The sequence below is a fragment of the Lepus europaeus genome, chromosome 2 (genome assembly GCF_033115175.1).
Source record: "Lepus europaeus isolate LE1 chromosome 2, mLepTim1.pri, whole genome shotgun sequence".
Lineage (NCBI taxonomy): Eukaryota > Metazoa > Chordata > Mammalia > Lagomorpha > Leporidae > Lepus > Lepus europaeus.
The window spans coordinates 120,351,994-120,370,493 of NC_084828.1; the positions used below are offsets into that span (position 1 = coordinate 120,351,994).

General features: G+C 39.5%; 2 protein-coding genes across 9 annotated transcripts in view; one reads left to right on the plus strand and one right to left on the minus strand.

Annotated features, from left to right (window-relative positions):
• Positions 1 to 9,734, minus strand: part of SMC4 (structural maintenance of chromosomes 4) — a 37,782-nt gene extending 28,048 nt beyond the window's left edge. For both annotated transcript variants that reach the window (XM_062212374.1, XM_062212365.1), the window contains exons 1-5: positions 9,625 to 9,734; positions 8,453 to 8,593; positions 7,405 to 7,583; positions 6,982 to 7,173; positions 5,575 to 5,751 (exon numbers count right to left, since the gene is read on the minus strand). In XM_062212374.1, the coding sequence (XP_062068358.1) occupies positions 5,575 to 5,751; positions 6,982 to 7,173; positions 7,405 to 7,583; positions 8,453 to 8,588 (684 nt within the window). In that variant the 5' untranslated portion in view covers positions 8,589 to 8,593; positions 9,625 to 9,734. The remainder of the gene's footprint in view (positions 1 to 5,574; positions 5,752 to 6,981; positions 7,174 to 7,404; positions 7,584 to 8,452; positions 8,594 to 9,624) is intronic.
• A 373-nt stretch (positions 9,735 to 10,107) lies between these two features.
• IFT80 (intraflagellar transport 80) overlaps positions 10,108 to 18,500 on the plus strand; it is a 137,347-nt gene continuing 128,954 nt past the window's right edge. For 2 of the 7 annotated variants that reach the window (XM_062212421.1, XM_062212412.1), the window contains exon 1: positions 10,108 to 10,245. The gene's annotated coding sequence lies outside the window, so the exon portion shown is untranslated. Of the gene's footprint in view, positions 10,330 to 16,649; positions 16,975 to 18,500 lie in introns of all 7 variants that reach the window. The other 5 variants (XM_062212432.1, XM_062212439.1, XM_062212395.1 and 2 more) reach the window with 4 other exon arrangements.

The window sequence follows — 18,500 nt, forward strand, 5'->3', positions numbered from 1 at the left end:
AGCTAAGTGCCAGGCAGCCATTTAGTTTGATAGTGGAGAGAATATTGTCTGAACGTGTTTGGGCAAAATGCTGGTACACTTTACTTCACAGAATTAACCTGTTTTTACTCTCTTGCATGAACAAGAGAAGGGACAGGCAAATGGAAAAACGAACCCAAAGCCTATGATTTCCAGGAAAAAAAAACTAGATGAAAAACGACATTAAAAAGAGCATATTATTGTTTCTCAATTACAGCCTTTGCAATCCTCATTTCCTAAACGCATGACCAAACCTAAAAAATCTGGGGTAAATTTGTTAATTAACAAAGCATTGTATTGACATGAACTTAAAAGTAAAATATTCTTTGTATCTTCTTTAAAGACACTATTTTAAATATTTTTATTCATATCATCACTTTTTTCCTATTTTGATAACCCAATAGCAATATATGACTACCCAAATCTAAAGAGAAATTATTATCCAAAAGGCTTGCTGTTATCCACAATTTTCAGGCTATTTCATGTGGAACAATATGTAAATTAAAATACAGATTATTTATTTAGTTTATCTTCTTTTTAACTATCAGTTCTTTTATTTATTTATTTTTGGACAGGCAGAGTGGATAGTGAGAGAGAGAGAGAGAAAGGTCTTCCTTTTTTGCCACTGGTTCACCCTCCAATGGCCGCTGCGGCCGGCACATCGCGCTGATCTGAAGCCAGGAGCCAGGTGCTTCTCCTGGTCTCCCATGCGGGTGCAGGGCCCAAACACTTGGGCCATCCTCCACTGCACTCCCGGGCCATAGCAGAGAGCTGGCCTGGAAGAGGGGCAACCGGGATAGAATCCGGCGCCCCGACCGGGACTAGCACCCGGTGTGCCGGCGCCGCAAGGCGGAGGATTAGCCTGTTAAGCCACGGCGTCGGCCTAACTATCAGTTCTATTTAAATGCTTGCAGCAAGTTCAATTTTTAGGCAGTATCTAAACCTAGAAGAACGCCCAAAGCTTTCTATTCTAACAGAATGAAATTAAGTCTTCCTTGAAGTTCTCATCTAGGTAAGGCTGGTCAACAGTGACGCTCCTGATATTTGGGGCTAGATATTATTTGATGTGCAGACCTAGGCTAAGCATCAGAGCAATGAACAGTGACCCCTCCTCACCAGATGCCAACAGGCACTTAATATTTTTCAGCAGTAACTACTCAAACTATCTCCAGACATTTGCTAACTTAGCACAGAATGAACCACAGGCGATTTAACCTTTTGTGTTAGTATTTATAATTCAAATAATACTGACACCTATTACTCTAATAATATATACTAATTAAAGTTGAACATCTGAACATATCCATTTTAATATGAAAGAAAAACTATGCCAAAAGTCACATGGTCATAAAGTACTATTTAAGCATATATTTTGCAGAAAAACAAAATATGGGATTCAATTTAACAGCTCACACTTTTTACCAAAAGCATCACACTTTGCCTGCCTACATTCTTGAAGAGATGGAGTATAGCTATTAGGAAAGTAGCCTAGCTTTGGGTAAAGCTTAGCAATTACTCTTTCGGTTTTCTGTTCTTCCTTCCCAAATAAAATTGATACACAGGTATGATTTCCTATAATAAGGTTGTTCAGTTAGGAAAAAGTAAAATATGGGGCTGGTATCATGGTGAAGTGGGTTAAACTGCCACCTGCAATGGTTGCCAGTTTGAGTCCCCACTGCTCCACTTCCCCACCCACTTCTCTGCAACACTGACTGGGAAGGCAGTAGAAGATGGCCCAAGTCGTTCGGCCCCTGCACCCACTTGAGAGACCTGGATGGAGTTCCAGGCTCCTGGGTTTGGCCTAGCCTGGTGCCATTTGGGGATTGAATCAGCAGATGGGGAATCTTTCTCTGTCTTTCCCCCTCTCTCAGTGGCTCTTTCAAATAAATAAATAAATCTCAAAATTAAAAATAAATGAAAAGGATACCTGAGAATCAAAATAGTTTCATCTCAAGGCCTATATAACATTGCTTTGAACTATTATAACATACTGCATTCCTTTTTTCCCCACTAACCTTACTGTATTATCAGATTAGCACTATTAAGTCAACGCACCATAAAAACAATTAGGCCTTTATTCATCCTTTGACTATTTGGACTGTTGGATATTCCAGTGACAACCTTGGACTTTCCTTTTATTCCTTTGCCTGCCTTACCACTTGGTACCATCTGCTTTCTTTTATTTTCATATGGTGTTATCTTTTGTGTAATCATTGGGTTGACAGTCTGTGCCTTCTTATTTTTCTGAAAACTTAGCTATCTCATCTTAAATTATAAAATATAAACTCAGAGCAATTAACTAATTTAAAACATCACATGAATTCAAAGTCACCCTTCCATATCAAGGTTTCAAATTATAAACAGTGGTGGCATAATAACACCAAACATGTTTCAAGTTGCTGTTAGTATCTGAACCTGGCAGTTTCATAGGGTCCTGCACTGCTATCTTTATTTTCTGTAACTTAAAGCATAGTAAACAAGGCTTTAACCACCTTTTTCCCCGGTATTTACTTACTATAGGATACCTGTTTCAAATTATGTAAATACTGTATCAAGGACATTAAGCAACAGTGACAAATATGAAGTATGTTTTTTAAGAATAACAAAAATAGCAAACAAACTTCTGTGGGACACCAAGGGGTTAAGTCTTTATTGAAAGCTTTGTTAGGTGGCAAACAAGGATACTGTGACTGTTATATCATTCTGTGATAATCTGATTTACAATTATACAGCTATAAAGCCTAAAAGGAACAAACAGGTAAGATGCCCTTTAGCCTTATTCAAATGTAATCCAAATTTTAGCAAGCATATGTTGTAATTCAAGTTGTACACAGCTATAATAAAGCTTTATTTCAAATAATACCACAGTGATCCCTAAGATAGAGATGGGTAAATGCATCAAGATGAAATGGTTCAGTTACCAGGCTGTAAGGTTGAATTTTTTTTTTTTTATATCATAGTACAGACTTATCTTACAGACTAAAAGACTATAATCTAAATAGTTTATATGTCATGCTAACCTTAGGATAAGTATGTTGGAAAGAAGAATAAGGGCAGATGGATAGGCAAGAATTCAGGCCCAAATTAATCCAATCTCCTAATTATGAAATTAAAAAGAATTTAAAAAAACCTAGTTTAGTTTAAAATTTAACTTAGAATTTGTAATATTAAGACAAAAAGAAGAGTTGAAAACTGCCAAAACTGAAGCTGTGCTAATAATAGTTCTCAAGTGTTTACAATTGCACTAAAACCAGTTAAACTAATAATTTAAGTTAGGTACCCATGAAATGCTACAGAGCTAGTAAAACAACTTGTTTGAATCAATTTATAATAGGACAAAGGCTCCCAAATAAGGCATATATAAATGGGAAAATGTGCAAACATGGAAAATAACAATGGTCTAACAAAATCTAATGCCTTTTGAAGTTATGTCTAAATGTCCCTAAAGACAAGAAAGAGTTTAACCATCTTTAAATTACTCATAGTATCTTAGCATAGTGCCTCATTAGGAACGGATGAAATTTCAAATGGATTCAAATAGTAGAAAAGCCTATTTGAAAAACCTAGTAAACAAATATATAAAATAAATAAAATTTTCACTGTATCAAATGTAATTAAATGTTAATCACTATCATGGTCCAAATAGTCTATAAATTTTATTCAAGGTAATAATTTACGTCTGGGATGGTGACAGTGACATTTTCTACAATTTTCCAGCCTTCTAAATCAGATAATTTAAAAGATAAATATCATCCAATATGAAACAGGGTAATAAGAACCACATTCTTACTTACCTTCAAATGCTTTAAACCTCTAGATAAGTGTCTAAGATTTTGGTGAAAAATTATTTAATAAATCCACAGAAACCACTGCCACTTTGCTCAAACCTTTAATAGGGCAACATTAGTTCTATCTAGTCCAATCTGTTTCTTCTTCCTAACAGATAATTCCTAAGGCTCTTTTCTGTAAATTTAATACAATCAAATTAAATCTGTGTCACTCTGAAAGTTTACTTAGATATTATTTAGGATGAAATATTTTTAACCATTTAATTAAGATCACCTAAAGGTTCAGATTATCACAATGACAAGGTATCTTAAAGATCATTCTGATTACCTTTGGGAAATTATTACATTATTAGTTCCCTTTATTACTGAATCACATATAGAGATTGCATTAAATAAAAAAAAAATTGGTAAAACGGTTAAAATGCTGTTGTAAGTAAGCAAAAGACAATTTCCTATAAAATGGTATCAAATTTAGTATATTATATAGGGACATAACTTTTTAATCTTTATTTAACCAAACCAAGTCCCAGAATATTAAAGTCCATAAAGCAGTTCAATTTCATTAAAAAACAAAACCATCCTTTAATTCCATATTAACATAAATTCAAAGTTTTTCCAGAATGACAGAGTTGTCTTATTTGTTATAAAAGCCTGAAAGTTTTATTTCTAAAAACATATTTTAAGAATAAAAACTAAAATGAAAATAGGGATTAAATTCTACAAATTTCTTACTGGGAACACTCATTCTAACAAAACTTTTAGTATCTAATCAAAATTTTCACCTTATTTTAAAACCAGTAGCATATGACACTATAAGGTATTAACAGTAATTTCTACATCACAAAACAATTTTGGTTTTATTATCATGCTCTTAGTTATGCTGGAAAGGACATAGGAAAATGAGATACTCTTAATTTTTAAATGTCTGAGAAGGTCATGGTGATATACTAAAAAATATTTTTGGTTCAAAGTTAAGACACAGGAAAATAGAAAGAATTTTTCTAATCAAGCAATGCTGGTAAAATATACCATTACTTCAATACAGGACTTCTAATAAAAATCAACAGAATATCAAGCACTTAATTTTACACTTTTTAAAAAGACTTGTTCTTTAAGAGTTGTGATACTTAAGAATATAATGTTAAGGTTTCCTTCTAACTGACCAATAGTAGTTCAAGAAAATAGGCTACTCTACACAAAAACCAATTTGAACAAACTTTTAGTTAACCAGTATCCATTCTAAGTGTTAAGATGACTACATCTGTTAGGTGCTCATGTAAATTTGTCAAACAGTAGTGTAATTTTTTTTTTTTGCTATATATTAGAAGAGGAAAAAAAGTAAGAGGACTACTAAAAGAGAATGAAACTCATTTAAAATGTTATTTTAAAGGGAAATACAAACAGAAATGTTAAATAGTTGTTATATCCCTGCCACGCTAAAGCAGCACAATAATATTGGTGTTTAATATTTATTTCACTACGCCAATATTTACGTGCTGCTAGAGCGGAACAAGTCAAGTCAGTCCATCTAAACATAAAATGAGCATCAGATGATAAAAATCCAGTTTTGAGTGTGTTTCCTTAAATTTCTAGAGCAGCAAATTATGATTCGCATCTTGACTATATTATGTAAACCATGATGTGCTGCTACAGTACTTTAAGGCCTCAAAACACAAGATTCATCCAACGGGGGAAACCTCTCTGGCATTGTTGGGGGGAAAAAAAAGTAACAAGAACAAAGACCTTCTGAAGTCTTTAATAAACTCACCTGCAAGATTAAAAATCTATTATGGTCCAAGTCAATTCCATGGCTTCGAAGAAGATTTCCAACATCCTTAAAGGTCTTTTTCTTCCCACTTATATGATAGACAGAAGTATTATCTCTGTAGGCCGTTCTGGATACATAAAAGTTACTGTTAGGAATGACTTCATAATCATCTCCTTCCTGTTTTGAGGAAAAACAAAACCAGAAAACAATTGTTGGTATTAAGTCACAGGTCTGCTTCAAATTTCACTCAGTTCATACTGAAACTAATACTGTGGATTAAAAACTTCACTGAATATGCTTACAAACTGGCAGCAATTCTCAGAAATAACCTTGCTTAGCAAAGAACAGACACTTTTCCAAGTTGGCACCTTTCTCAAAGATCACAAAAACCAAAAAGTAAAGAGACCAACCAAAAAACCCACCCCTAAACAAACCTAAAATCCTATTTGAAGAGCTGATGGACAAGAATCCCGTCATACCCAAAACAAACTCACTCATCTAATTAAATCATGTTGACAGATTTAATCAAAGGTAAAAAGAACCATAAAGAATCAATAATTCCTGATTAAAAAAATTTTGTTTTAATACTAAAACTCACATTCCCTGACTGTAAAAGCTCTGCTATACTGAAGCTATGTTTTAAAAATATAGATGAATCAAAGTTAATTAAAAGCAATAGAATAACATCTGATTTACTGGCAATCTATTTTCTAATCCAAATTGCTCAACAGAATGCATTAATAAACTAGATGCTTCTGTGCAACTAAAGCCCTTCATGTTAAAAAAAAAAAAAGCCCACAGGCCATTTCCCCAATTTCATTATATGTGTTGTTTTATTTTTGAGCTCTATTTAATCACTTTTGATTCACGAATTTCCTAAAATTATTCAAACAGAAAAAAAAAAAATCAACAGAATCAAATAGTTCCAACCAAAGAAAAGCTCATCATATCACAGACATAGAAAACCACAAATAAACTAACCTCAGTGTGCACTGAAATAATGGTGTTGGTAAAAATAACTCAACCATAAAAATTTTCAAGTTTAGTAAATTTATTCTAAGCAATTAAAAATATAACTTTTAAAATTTGAGCTCAAATTTATAGTAAAAGAATGCCTATTTCGCACTCAGTATCCTAAAACTGCTCAATGTTTTGTCCAGAAAGTGTAAGGATTACTATAAGCTATTTATACTTCATTTCTCCGGCTAAAAAATTTATTAACAGGAACCCCTACTCCTCAAAAAGAAAAAAATTGTTACACAGTTAATTAAAATTACCATCTCTTTTGCTTTAGTTAAAATTTTTAAGAGCTGATTTAAGCCAAAAACAATCAAATGTGCAAAGTACTGAAGTTCTCTGTTTTCCTTACTTGAAGCTGCAAATAACCGAATAGCAAAAGCCCCTTACCTTATCAATTATCTTTTGAAAATGAACTTCTACAGTACAACTCTGAATATCCTTGTGTTCATCAGAATTATGTATTAGTACTGAGAGTTTTTTAGACCTTATTTTTTGTGCTCGATAACCAAACACAAAAAGCATGGAATCAATAACATTGGATTTGCCACTGCCATTTGGCCCAATAATACAGGAAAAGCGCTGTATAAAAAGAAAAGAAAAATTTAGACGGTCATATAACACTAATTTTGTTTTCGCTTTTATTTGCCGTAAAAATTTTCATTACTAGAAGACACATTTTCTATATTATGTTCTCCTTTTGCAAGCTACAATACCTTAAATCAGACAATGTTCTAATTCTAACCATTCCACAAAAAGCGGAAACATCTTGCAATAAAGATGTATTACAATAGTTTTAAAATGTACAAATACCTTATGGAAAGGTCCCAGGATTTTTTCCCCAGCATAGGATTTGAAGTTCTGGTTTACAATATGAGTTATCATAAGCCGTGGAGCTCCAGCTTCATTGGTCATTGCTGGAGGTGGGGGAGGGGGAATACTATTCAAAATTTCTTCTAAACTTCTATTATCAAGTTCCTCACTTGGAGTCTCTAAGTCAAAGAAAGATAGAGAAGGCAAGGGGGGTGGAGAAGTGTACATTAGTGCAATTAGTTTGGAAGATTACTTCTGGCTAATCCTAAAAAAAATGGAAAGGAGGGATACTACTTATGAAAACCAGACATTTGTGTCTTCCACATAAATATAGTATTACCCTAAAGTCACAGGGATAAGATTCTACTTTCGGCTTGGTTTTACTAAAAATGAAATGCCATCAGTTACTAAATTCTTTTTAAGTATACCTCTTAGGAGTCAAAACACTACATCAGAAACCAGATCTGGAAAAACCACACGCTGATCCCTTGCTTCCCATCCTAAACAGGAGTTAAATTCTAAGGTTCTGTTGGTCACTTGGATTATTCACTTTGGAAACTTACAAGTGTCGCTGACACTGTCTTGGGGGTTTCATAATGTCGCCAAATTCCCGACCCACAAGAACTACAGTAGTTCCAAAGGAATCATCACCTCTTTAAAAGCACTCTAAGACCACGGAGATTAGGTTAGGGTCAAGATTAGGTTAGGTTAGAGTCCAACGGGTCCTAGCTTACCCTAGCAAAATCTCAGTGGAAATAAAATAAAGGTGTTTGTGCCATTTAAAAGGACCACAAAATCGCAATCGAAGCCGTTTGCTCGCCCCCATCCCCTCCGGCACCGTTACACGGAAATTGCACGCGAGTCCTATCTGAATAGCGCCGGGCGGCTTTCCTGAGCTGCACTCGCTACAGGGCCGGCGCGAGACCTCCAGAGGTCAAGTCCGCAGCCCCTGGCCCGCGCCCAGCAACCCCAGCTGGTGTCAGGCTGGGCGCAGACGCACCCCGTCCCCCCCGCGCGCGTTCCTGCGGAGCTGCAGCCGGCTACTCACCTGCGCCGGCAGCCGGGCTCTCGGCGCGGCCGGACGGCGGCTCGGGCTCCGCGTCGCTGCCGGTGCCGTCTGGGGTCGGCGGCGGCCCTTCGTCTCTGCGCCGGGCGGTGGAAGGCTGGGTGCCTTTCCGCGGCATGGTAGCTGCGGTCGGAGAGCGTGGGCAGCAAGTCAAGCAGCCTGTCGCTTGCCCCGCGCTCGCGCCCGCACCTCCCCGGCGGCAGGCGCGACGGGACGCTCAGCCCGAAGCCCACCCGCCAGTGCCTGCTCCACTCGAAGCCCGTCGCGGCCACAGGTTCCGAGAGCTCCGTTTTTAAACATCCCGCTCCGAGTCGCGCAGGTCTTCAGGAAAGAAGTCACAACGAACCCCAGTGTCAACAGGGCAGGCATGGTGTTCCTAACGAGACCCACGGAGCGGGGGGGAAACCTAGACGGGGCCGCGAACCGCACTCGAGGGCCGGGCGACTGCTCGGGCTGTTCCGGCTACCGGCGCCCACCCGCCCGCCCGCGGTGCCAGCGTGCGGGACCTCCTCCAGCCCACTCCCGAAACAAGTCGCGCCCGCGCGCCGGCCGCCTCGGACATCCCCGCACCCGACTCGGAGCTCGCTGGGGCTTCGGGTTCGCCGGGCTCCCAGCTCCGCCGGCCCCTCTCCTCTCCCCGCCATTGGGCTCCCGGCGCCGTTGACGGCCGCTCGCCACAGCCCGACGGGGAAGGGCGGCCGACGGCTGGGACCCACAGCAGCCACTCCCCGCGCGGACAGCGCGGCGCCCCGCTCCGCCTCAGTCACCTCGGGGTGCCAGGGGCTCCTGTCCCCGGGGCGGAGTCCCGCGGGCTAGTAAACCGCGAGAGGTCACCCGTAAAGGCTCGGGAGCCGGTGTTCCACCCTCTCTCCCCAGGGAAGCCACAGGCGGGGGGCAGGGGGCGACGCCCTTCCCCAGACGGAGCGCAGGACTTTTGGAGAGGAGACGCGCGAAGCTCGGCGCCCCGGAGGTGCGCGCGGGAGCGCCGGCCGCCGGGGAGCGGCCGCGGGGGGAGGGGTGACAGCGAGAAATCTCCGGGCGGCAGCCTCAGCCCAGACTTCGCCGCTCCAGCTCAAGGCCTCGACTTTCCAGACGTCCGCGGCCGGGCAGGAAGTACGAGCGTGACAACCGAATCAGGAAAAAAAGGACTTTACCTGAGGGGCAGTCCGCTCCGAACGGGGCTGGGAACGGTTGGCTAGGCCACCCCCTCTGCTCCTACCGGTGTTTCGGCTCCGGGTCCTTCACTCGAAAATGGCGCCTAAAATACAAACTCGAACGGAAATTCGTTACAAATGCGCGCAATGATTTCTGGGAGCCACTCATTTGAAAAAAAGTGCGGCGATTGCCACCGCCATCTTCGAGTCGCTCCTGCGCATGCGTGCACTCCCGGCCGGACACGGGCAGCCGGGGAAGTTTCTGCTAAATGAAAAGGAGCGAGGGATTGTTTTCTCTCTGCTCCGACACAGCGGCATAATTTTGATAGTTATTTGAACAAATAGCCTTTGGAGTTTCGAAAAGTAAGAAAAAACACAGAACAGGGTTCCGCCCACAGTTGGAGGCAGGGCTCTAGCTCAACCACGCCCCTGAAGCAGAGGGCGGGCTTTGAAGGGCGGGGTCTAGGGCCCGCTCCGATGACGCGCCGTGGGGAAATCTCGCGAGAAGAAGCAGGAGTCTAGCTCTTGGAAGTCACTATGGTGACGGGGAGATCAGGAGGCTTCTTGGCAACTGGTCCCAGTCCTGTGAGAGCAATCGCCACCGCTTTTCTGAAACTTGAGGTAAATCTGTTCCCCTCTAGCCATGGTGAGGAATTCGTCCGGAAGTTGTAGCCGTCCCTGGATGCCACCTTACCTGCTCTGAGGGTGTGTGCTTCGTGTAGCATCCGTTATTTTCTGTCTCCCTGGATTTAGTGGGGTTCTGGGTGTAGCTCGTGGGATGCGAAGGAGGCAGCCCTGAGTTTGAAGGGAGTGGAAGACCAACGGGGAGAAGAGAAGACCTGGATTAGTGAATGACCGTGTGGTCCACACGTGAATAGCAAAATAATTGATTTTGAGTTGTTGATGTTAGATCACTAATGTCACTATGAAAGGGGATTTCAGATTTTTAAAGTCATTTTCCTAAAGGACCCCGAAATGGAAGAAAGGATATCCTGTTTTCTGATTATTTTATGAGTTATTAATTAGCGAATATTTCTTACATAGCTTTGGTGAACACTGTACCGTGCAAGGCATGATAAGCCAATAGGATAGTCCCTGCTCCTGGAGAATTTAGTTTTCTTAGCGGATTTTTAACCTGAAATCTTTCCAGTAGTCGGTGACTGGACTTCAGAGTTCATAACTATCCTAAAATTGTATCTAGAATTCCGTTTGTTTTGCGTTTTTTCTGGGGGGTTAGTTTTCCTACAACCTTCATCAGATTCTCAGACTTCGTCTTAATCTCCTACAATATTAAAGAATCACTAATTGGTCCCATAACTACATTCAGTAAGAATTTTGTGAGGAGGCCGGCGCCGTGGCTTAACAGGCTAATCTTCCGCCTTGCGGCGCCGGCACACCGGGTTCTAGTCCCGGTTGGGGCGCCGGATTCTATCCCGGTTGCCCCTCTTCCAGGCCAGCTCTCTGCTATGGCCCGGGAAGGCAGTGGAGGATGGCCCAAGTCCTTGGGCCCTGCACCCGCATGGGAGACCAGGAGAAGCACCTGGCTCCTGGCTTCGGTTCAGCGAGATGCGCTGGCCGCAGCGGCCATTGGAGGGTGAACCAACGGCAAAAAGGAAGACCTTTCTCTCTGTCTCTCTCTCACTATCCATTCTGCCTGTCAAAAATAAATAAATAAATAAAAAATTTTAAAAAAGAATTTTGTGAGGGTGGGAGACTGGTTTGATTGACTCAAATTATAATACACTTTTATATTTGAGATTGAAAAAAAAAGAATTGTTTTTATAACACAAATTATAGAAAATAAAGCTCAATGAAAAAACTTTTGGTTAGTAGGTCTACCAAGAAGATACAGGGATTCTCTCTGGGGGCTTCTGAAATCTTCTGTGTTTTGAAAGGTTGTAAAGCATTACAAAACCTGATTTTAAGAGCTATCAACTATTCGAAAAGCAAAGGCTAGACCAAATTGTATTAGAGGAACAGCACAGTATAATAGAGAGATTTAACATGGAAAGTAGACTCTCAAATCTCACCTCTTTTTTTTTAAGCTGGTATATGCTTGACAGTTCAGTTTATCAATATTTCTGAGAATATTAATACAATCAGCATATAGAATTGTTTATGATTATTCATCTAGCACATATCCCATAAGAATTTGATGTTGCTGTTTCTGACATTGACCTTATTAGGGTATGTGTTAAGGATGAATAATAGTCAAGTTATTGGAAAGGTAGCTTATGAAGGATTTTGAAAGTTAAGCCCTGGATTTTAGATATGACATGGAGGAGACAGCTATTAGGAAAATTTTGAGTCAAAGAATGAGTTGGTGAAGATAGGAAGAATAATTAACAAGTAATTGGAGCCTGTTAAAGGAGAAAGATACTGTGAACCGTCATGACTTTAGATTGTTACTGTACAGTCCTCCATGTGGAAGGTGAGGAGTGACAATGCAGTAGAACTGACAAAATCTGGAGTTCATTTTTTGGGAAAAATAATCGAATAGCTTTGTAGATTTTGATGGTTAAGAGTATAAACTTAAAATCTGTACTGTTCTTTGTGAATACTTGAATTAGTGATGAGGGGATAGGAAGAACAAGAAATCACAGATAAATGATAGTTTTACCACCTTGGATGATTGCTGTCAATATTGAAGGTCTTAATAACTGATGAAAAAGTAATGTAGTTTCAGTAAATAAATAGACTGACTAATGGCCTTAAATTTAATGGAAACTGATCATGTCCCACTAGAACAAAACCTGGGTGTTTGATGAAGAAAAGACTTTAGTTACAAACAGCTATAGAATAGATTAAAGCTGGAAATTTATATATACTGTAAATTAAGACACTAGAATAAGTGTAATTTTTTCTTGAGAGGAATAGAAAGAAAAAGAGAAAGTGAGAAAGAACACTGCTATCTTCTAGTTTACTTTCTAAATGCCTGCAAGGGCCTTCTCAATGAGCTGAACCCTGGGGCCAGGATCTCAGTCCAGATCTCCTGTGTGAGTGGCAGAAACTCGACTACTTGAGCTTTCCAAGGTCTGCATTAGCAGGAAGCGGGAATGAAGCCAGAGTCAGAGAATCAAACCCGGGTACTCTGATACAGGACACAGGTGTTCTACCCAGTATCTTAAATCCTAGGTCAAACACCTACCTGTACATGTAATTTTTGAGAAGATATTAGAATCACAAGAAATAAAGACTTTGGATGATCTTTGCTGGCAGTTGGTATACTTTTCAGAGTCTAATTATAAAGAGAATCTGGTCACTTGGAAAGGACTGCATTATGATCATTTCAAAAAATATAACTGTCTTATCTTCCTGGTGTAAAATATCTACTGGGGTGGGCCTTTGACATTCCATATTGGAGTACCTGGATTTAATACTCGGCTCTACTCCCGACTCCAACTTCCTGCTAATGCATACCCTGGAAAACAGTAGTGATGATTCAAGTAATTGGGTTCTTGTCACCCATCTGGGAGACTTGGGTTGAATTCCTGGCCTCTGGCTTTTGCCTGACACAGTCCTGGCCATGGCAGGCATCTGGGGAATGAACCAGGAGAAGGGAGCTATGTTTGTCTTTGTCTGCTTCTGTAAACAAATTAATAAAAATTAGTAAAATAAAATCAACTGTTAACAATCCTATCTGCAATTTCAATGTGAGGAAGGAAGGCTCACTTTTTTACATTAAAAAGGTAAAATTTTACCTTTCCTGAAGAAATGAGTTCAAAGAGAAAAATTGGAATTAGAATTAAAATCCTCATTTGCAATTCATTAAGTGCTGGTTAAGTTTTTTAATATGTGTTTTTTTTCTGCCTTCTAATTGGTTACATTTCAGGAAGTCTGAGATTAGTCTTTTGAATAAATGTTTAAAAAGATTATGATTGTAAATATTTAGGTGAATTCGATATTAACTAACATGAAATTCATAAAACATAACATAACATAAAATTCATAAAAATGAATTTATAGAAGTAATATATAAACACTTGGAGAATATTGTTCAAGATTAATAAATTTGATATAGACATGGCGCAGGTAGAAAAGAATATTTCTCTTAAGCCTTTAGGGTCTGGCATTATGGTGTAGCAGTATAGGAAGTTAAGCCACTTGCTGCAGTGCTGGCATCCCTTATGGGTTTTAGTTTGAGTCTCAGCTGCTTCACTTTGACCAGCTCTGTGCTAATGCACCTGGGAAAGAAGCAGAGGATGTCCCAAGTACTTGGGCCCTATGCCTATGTGAGAGAGCCAGGAGAAGCTCCTGGCTGATGACTTTCGCCTGGCTCAGCCATTTGGGGAGTGAACCAGTGGATGGAAGATTTCTCTGTCTCCCCCTTTCTCTCTGGAACTCTGCTTTTCAAATAAATAAATAACTAGATTTTTTTTTTACAAAGATCTCAATTATAAAGGGAAAAATGAATGATAAAAAACATAAAATATAAGCCTCCTAGCACATTAATCTTATTGAAGCTGTCACCTAACTTATCACACACACTCACAAATCTGTGGAAGCTTAGAAGCAGAATGTTTTTTTGAAATACAAGTATCCTTTTGAAAGAAGAGAATGTTTTCATTCATAAGTAAATTATGCAAAGATAGATTTGGTGGGCAGAAGTGGGAGAAAATATAAGTCAGGAGAGAACATAGGATAGGATAGTGTATAAGAATAGTAGCAACACTAAAAATAGATTAAATTTTTAAGGTTTTGAGTAGAGAGAGCATAGCACCTTATCAAGAATACTGAGGAAATATCATTTTTATAATTAATGCCAAAGTAGACTCCCTCTAAAATAAAAGTAATGGAAAACCCAATCTGAATTGTCTCAAGAACAAAATATTTTCCACAACTAAAACATCTGGTGATGATAACTGGATTTAGGATTCAAACAAAACCCATCAGGATTTTCTTTCTTTGCTTTCCGTTCTGTTTTGGCATTATTTTCAGTATGCGTAGTGATCTGTGGCACTTCGAAGCTCTTTTCTTGTGCTGAGATAGTTACACTAACTCCAGGCTTAGGTCTTCTAAAACCAGGGGGTAAGGAGAGTTTCTCTTTCTTATGATTTATTTGAATAAAAGTCCTGGTCTACCTGTGAAACAATCTTTGTGCAGAGGGAATGGAATGCTCCAATTGGCTTGATCTTGGCCTCACCTTGGCTCTACGCAAGTCACATAGGAAAAGAGTGATACAGCTGTTCCACATTCTTTTTATTTTGGAAAAGAATAGCTATATGCAAGGTGATAAAAATAATTTTCACTACAAAGAGCTGGTAATTACTAAGTACTTTGTATATTTCAGATACTCTACTGGATATTTTGTATACATTATTGCATTTAATTATAACCAACTTGTGAACTAGGTATTATTAGCCCCATTTTATATAAGAAAGAAAACAAAGTACAATATCAGGAAGGTAAGCTAGCTGAGAGTTTCATAAGAAAGGAGTCAAGTATAGAGAATGGTAATCTTTTTTTTTTTTTTTTAATTTATTTGACAGATAGAGTTAGACAGTGAAAGAGAGACAGAGAGAAAGGTCTTCCTTCCGTTGGTTCACTCCCCTGATGGCCACTATGGCTGGAGCTACGCCGATCCGAAGCCAGGAGCCAGGTGCTTCTTCCTGGTCTCCCATGCAGGTGCAGGAGCCCAAGCACTTGGGCCATCCTCCACTGCCCTCCCAGGCCACAGCAGAGAGCTGGACTGGAAGAGAAGCAACCAGGAATAGAACCTGGCGCCCATATGGGATGCCGGTGCCTCAGGCAGAGGATTAACCAAGTGAGCCACAGCGCTGGCCTGAGAATGGTAATCTTATAAAAAATATTTGTTAGTTTTTTAAATGTAAAGATGTATTAAAAAGAAACTATCTTATGTTATATAAATGGATAAATAAATACTATAACATGGTTAAAACTTTGAAACAGTGCAGAAACATGAGAATTGATAGTTTCTCTTATCTTACTGACACACCTTTACAAAAATCTTCAGTGTTGTCTCTGTTTTTCCAGAAAAATGTTTTAGTGTCTACCAGCTTACTTATATATAACTTTTTATTTACACAAAAGGGATTGGATTATGTAATACTTCTGTTTATTTTTGTCGTTTAACATGTTGTAGATACCATTCTATATCAACATGTACAGATCATCTCATTTTAAAAATAGCTACACAGTTTAAATTTGTGAATCACATTAGTTAGAATTTATTTGGCCATCTTTCAAAAGAAATATAAATATAGACAGAAAGAATAACATTGAAGTATGGTTATTAGTCATAACTAAAATTGCAAGAAAATGTAAATACCATACCTTACATATACTTTAACCAATGTGTACAGGAATTGGAGTGGGGTAGGGTTATTCCCTCTCTCTCTTTTTTTAAACCATCATAATCTTTTTTAAGAAAACAGTTTGGTAGCATTAAGTAATTCACTTTGTTGTGCTGCCATATCCATGCATCCAGAGAACTCTTTTCATCTTGCAGAACTGCAATTCCGTACCTGCTAAATAGTAGTTAGCAAATTCTCCTTCCTCCAGCCTCTGAGAGCCACTACTTTACTTTTTGTCCTTTCTCAATACTTTTTCATGTAAGTTGACTTCTCAAAGTATTTCATATAAATGGAAGCATACAGTATTTGTCCTTTTGTGACTAGCTTATTTAAATTAGCATAATACTAACTTTAATTCTTAGTTCTATTTTCTTGGTTCTAATTCTCTTTTATGTTTTCAACACATATATGCACACAGGAGTATACAATTTATGACAAACATTTAAATTCCTAGTTTTTGATAGAACAGATGTATATATTTATCTTGGTGTATATTCATACAAATATGGTAAATTCCTATGACAAAGGTCTTCCTGGGGTAGATTCCTTATATAATACCTCCTCCTTTGAGTCAGTAGCTTCTCATTCAAAATATGGCACAGATCAGATTGGCATGGCCTAAGTTATTTACCAGTGCCCCAGCTGTAAGGAGGGCTAGAAAGGAAATAATTTTTTAAATGGGAAAAAAGGACTTTTTTTTTTTTTTGACAGGCAGAGTGGACAGTGAGAGAGACAGAGAGGAAGGTCTTCCTTTTTGCCGTTGGTTCACCCTCCAATGGCCGCTACAGCCGGCACATCGCACTGATCTGAAGCCAGGATCCAGGTGCCTCTCCTGGTCTCCCATGGGGTGCAGGGCCCAAGGACTTGGGCCATCCTCCACTGCCTTCCCGGGTCATAGCAGAGAGCTGGCCTGGAAGAGGGGCAACCGGGATAGAATCCGGCACCCCAACCGGGACTAGAACCCAGTGTGCCGGCGCCGCAAGGCGGAAGATTAGCCTGTTAAGCCACAGCGCCGGCCGAAAAAAGGACTTTTAAGGTAAGGAATTTCTCAGACAGGAAAACATTACCAATTTACCTGCCCTTTAAAAATGTATGGCAGTATCTGTTTCTCAGTAGGCCAGCACCAGGTTCTGGGTGTTTTGCATTTGGTCACTATGATACTAGAATTATGCAATCTATTTAATTTTCATTTATTTATACTTGGAGATGGGCATTATTTCATGTTTTTGATTGTCCGTTTACTATCTCTATGTATGTTTCTGTAAACTTTCAATCTGTAAGTTTTTTTTTTTTTAAGATTTATTTATTTATTTGAAAGAGTTATACAGAGAGAGAATGAGAGGCAGAGAGAGAGAAGTCTTCCATCCACTGGCTCACTCCCCAATTGGCCACAGAAGCCAGAGTTGCACAGATCAAAGGCAGGAGCCAGGAGCTTCTTCCGGGTCTCCCATGCGGATGCAGGGGCCCAAGGTCTTGGGCCATCTTCCACTGCTTTCCCAGGATTGGTAGTAGAGCAGCTGGGACTCGAACCAGTGCCTATAAGGGATGCCTGCACTGCAGGCGGCGGCTTTACCACAGCACTGGCCCCCAATCTGTAAGTTTTTAAAAATGGAAGTACTCCATCATTAGTGCCCTTGGTTAAATTACATTTAAGGGGATTCATGCTCTCTTAGTTATCTTCTGTTTTAATGATGTTGCCAATCTATCCTGTTCCATTGGTTCTTTTGCTCTTTGCTCCAAACACACTGAGATCTAACCTAATCTAAAAAGGCCTTTATAGCTACTGTTCTATTTCTTTCCTTTAAGCTTTTAACTTATACACCTTTTTACACACACACACAAATGTTTACATAAATATAGTGTGTGCATGTGTGTGTGTCTATTTATCTACATTTACATACCTTTAATCACTATACTTATAAGCTGTGCCTTCTGGCTATATTGTTTCTCCATTCTTTGGACAAATATTTACCAAATACCAAGCATGGTTTTAGTTGCATGCCATATGCAAGTGAACAAAACAGACAAAAATTACTGCCCTCAAAGAGCTTCCCTTTTAAAAAGGGGCAACAGTAAAAAATAAGTTGAGATTTGGACTCAAATATGATATACATAGAAAGCTTTACTGAGAAGAAAAATTTTTTTTAATTTATTTGAAAGGCAGAACTAGAGAGAGAGGGAAAGCAAGAGCGAGCTGGTTCATTCTCCAAATGCCCTCAACAGTGAGGGCTGGACAGGCGAAGCCAAGAGCCTAGAAATCCATTTGGGTCTCCTGTATGCATAGCAGGAACCCAAATACTTGAGCCATCATCTACCACTTCTCAGGATGCATCAACAGGAAGCTGGATCAGAAGCAGAGTAGCTGGGACTTGAACCAGCACTCAAATATGAGAATGGGCATCCCAAGCAGTGACAACCCACTGTGCAGCAACACCCTGAGAAGATGACTTTTGAGTGAAGATATAAAGGAGGAAAGGAAAGCATTCCATGCAGCTATCTAAGGGAAGGGATTCCAGACAGAGAGTACAAAAAGTACAAAGGCCATGAGGCAGGACCATGCTT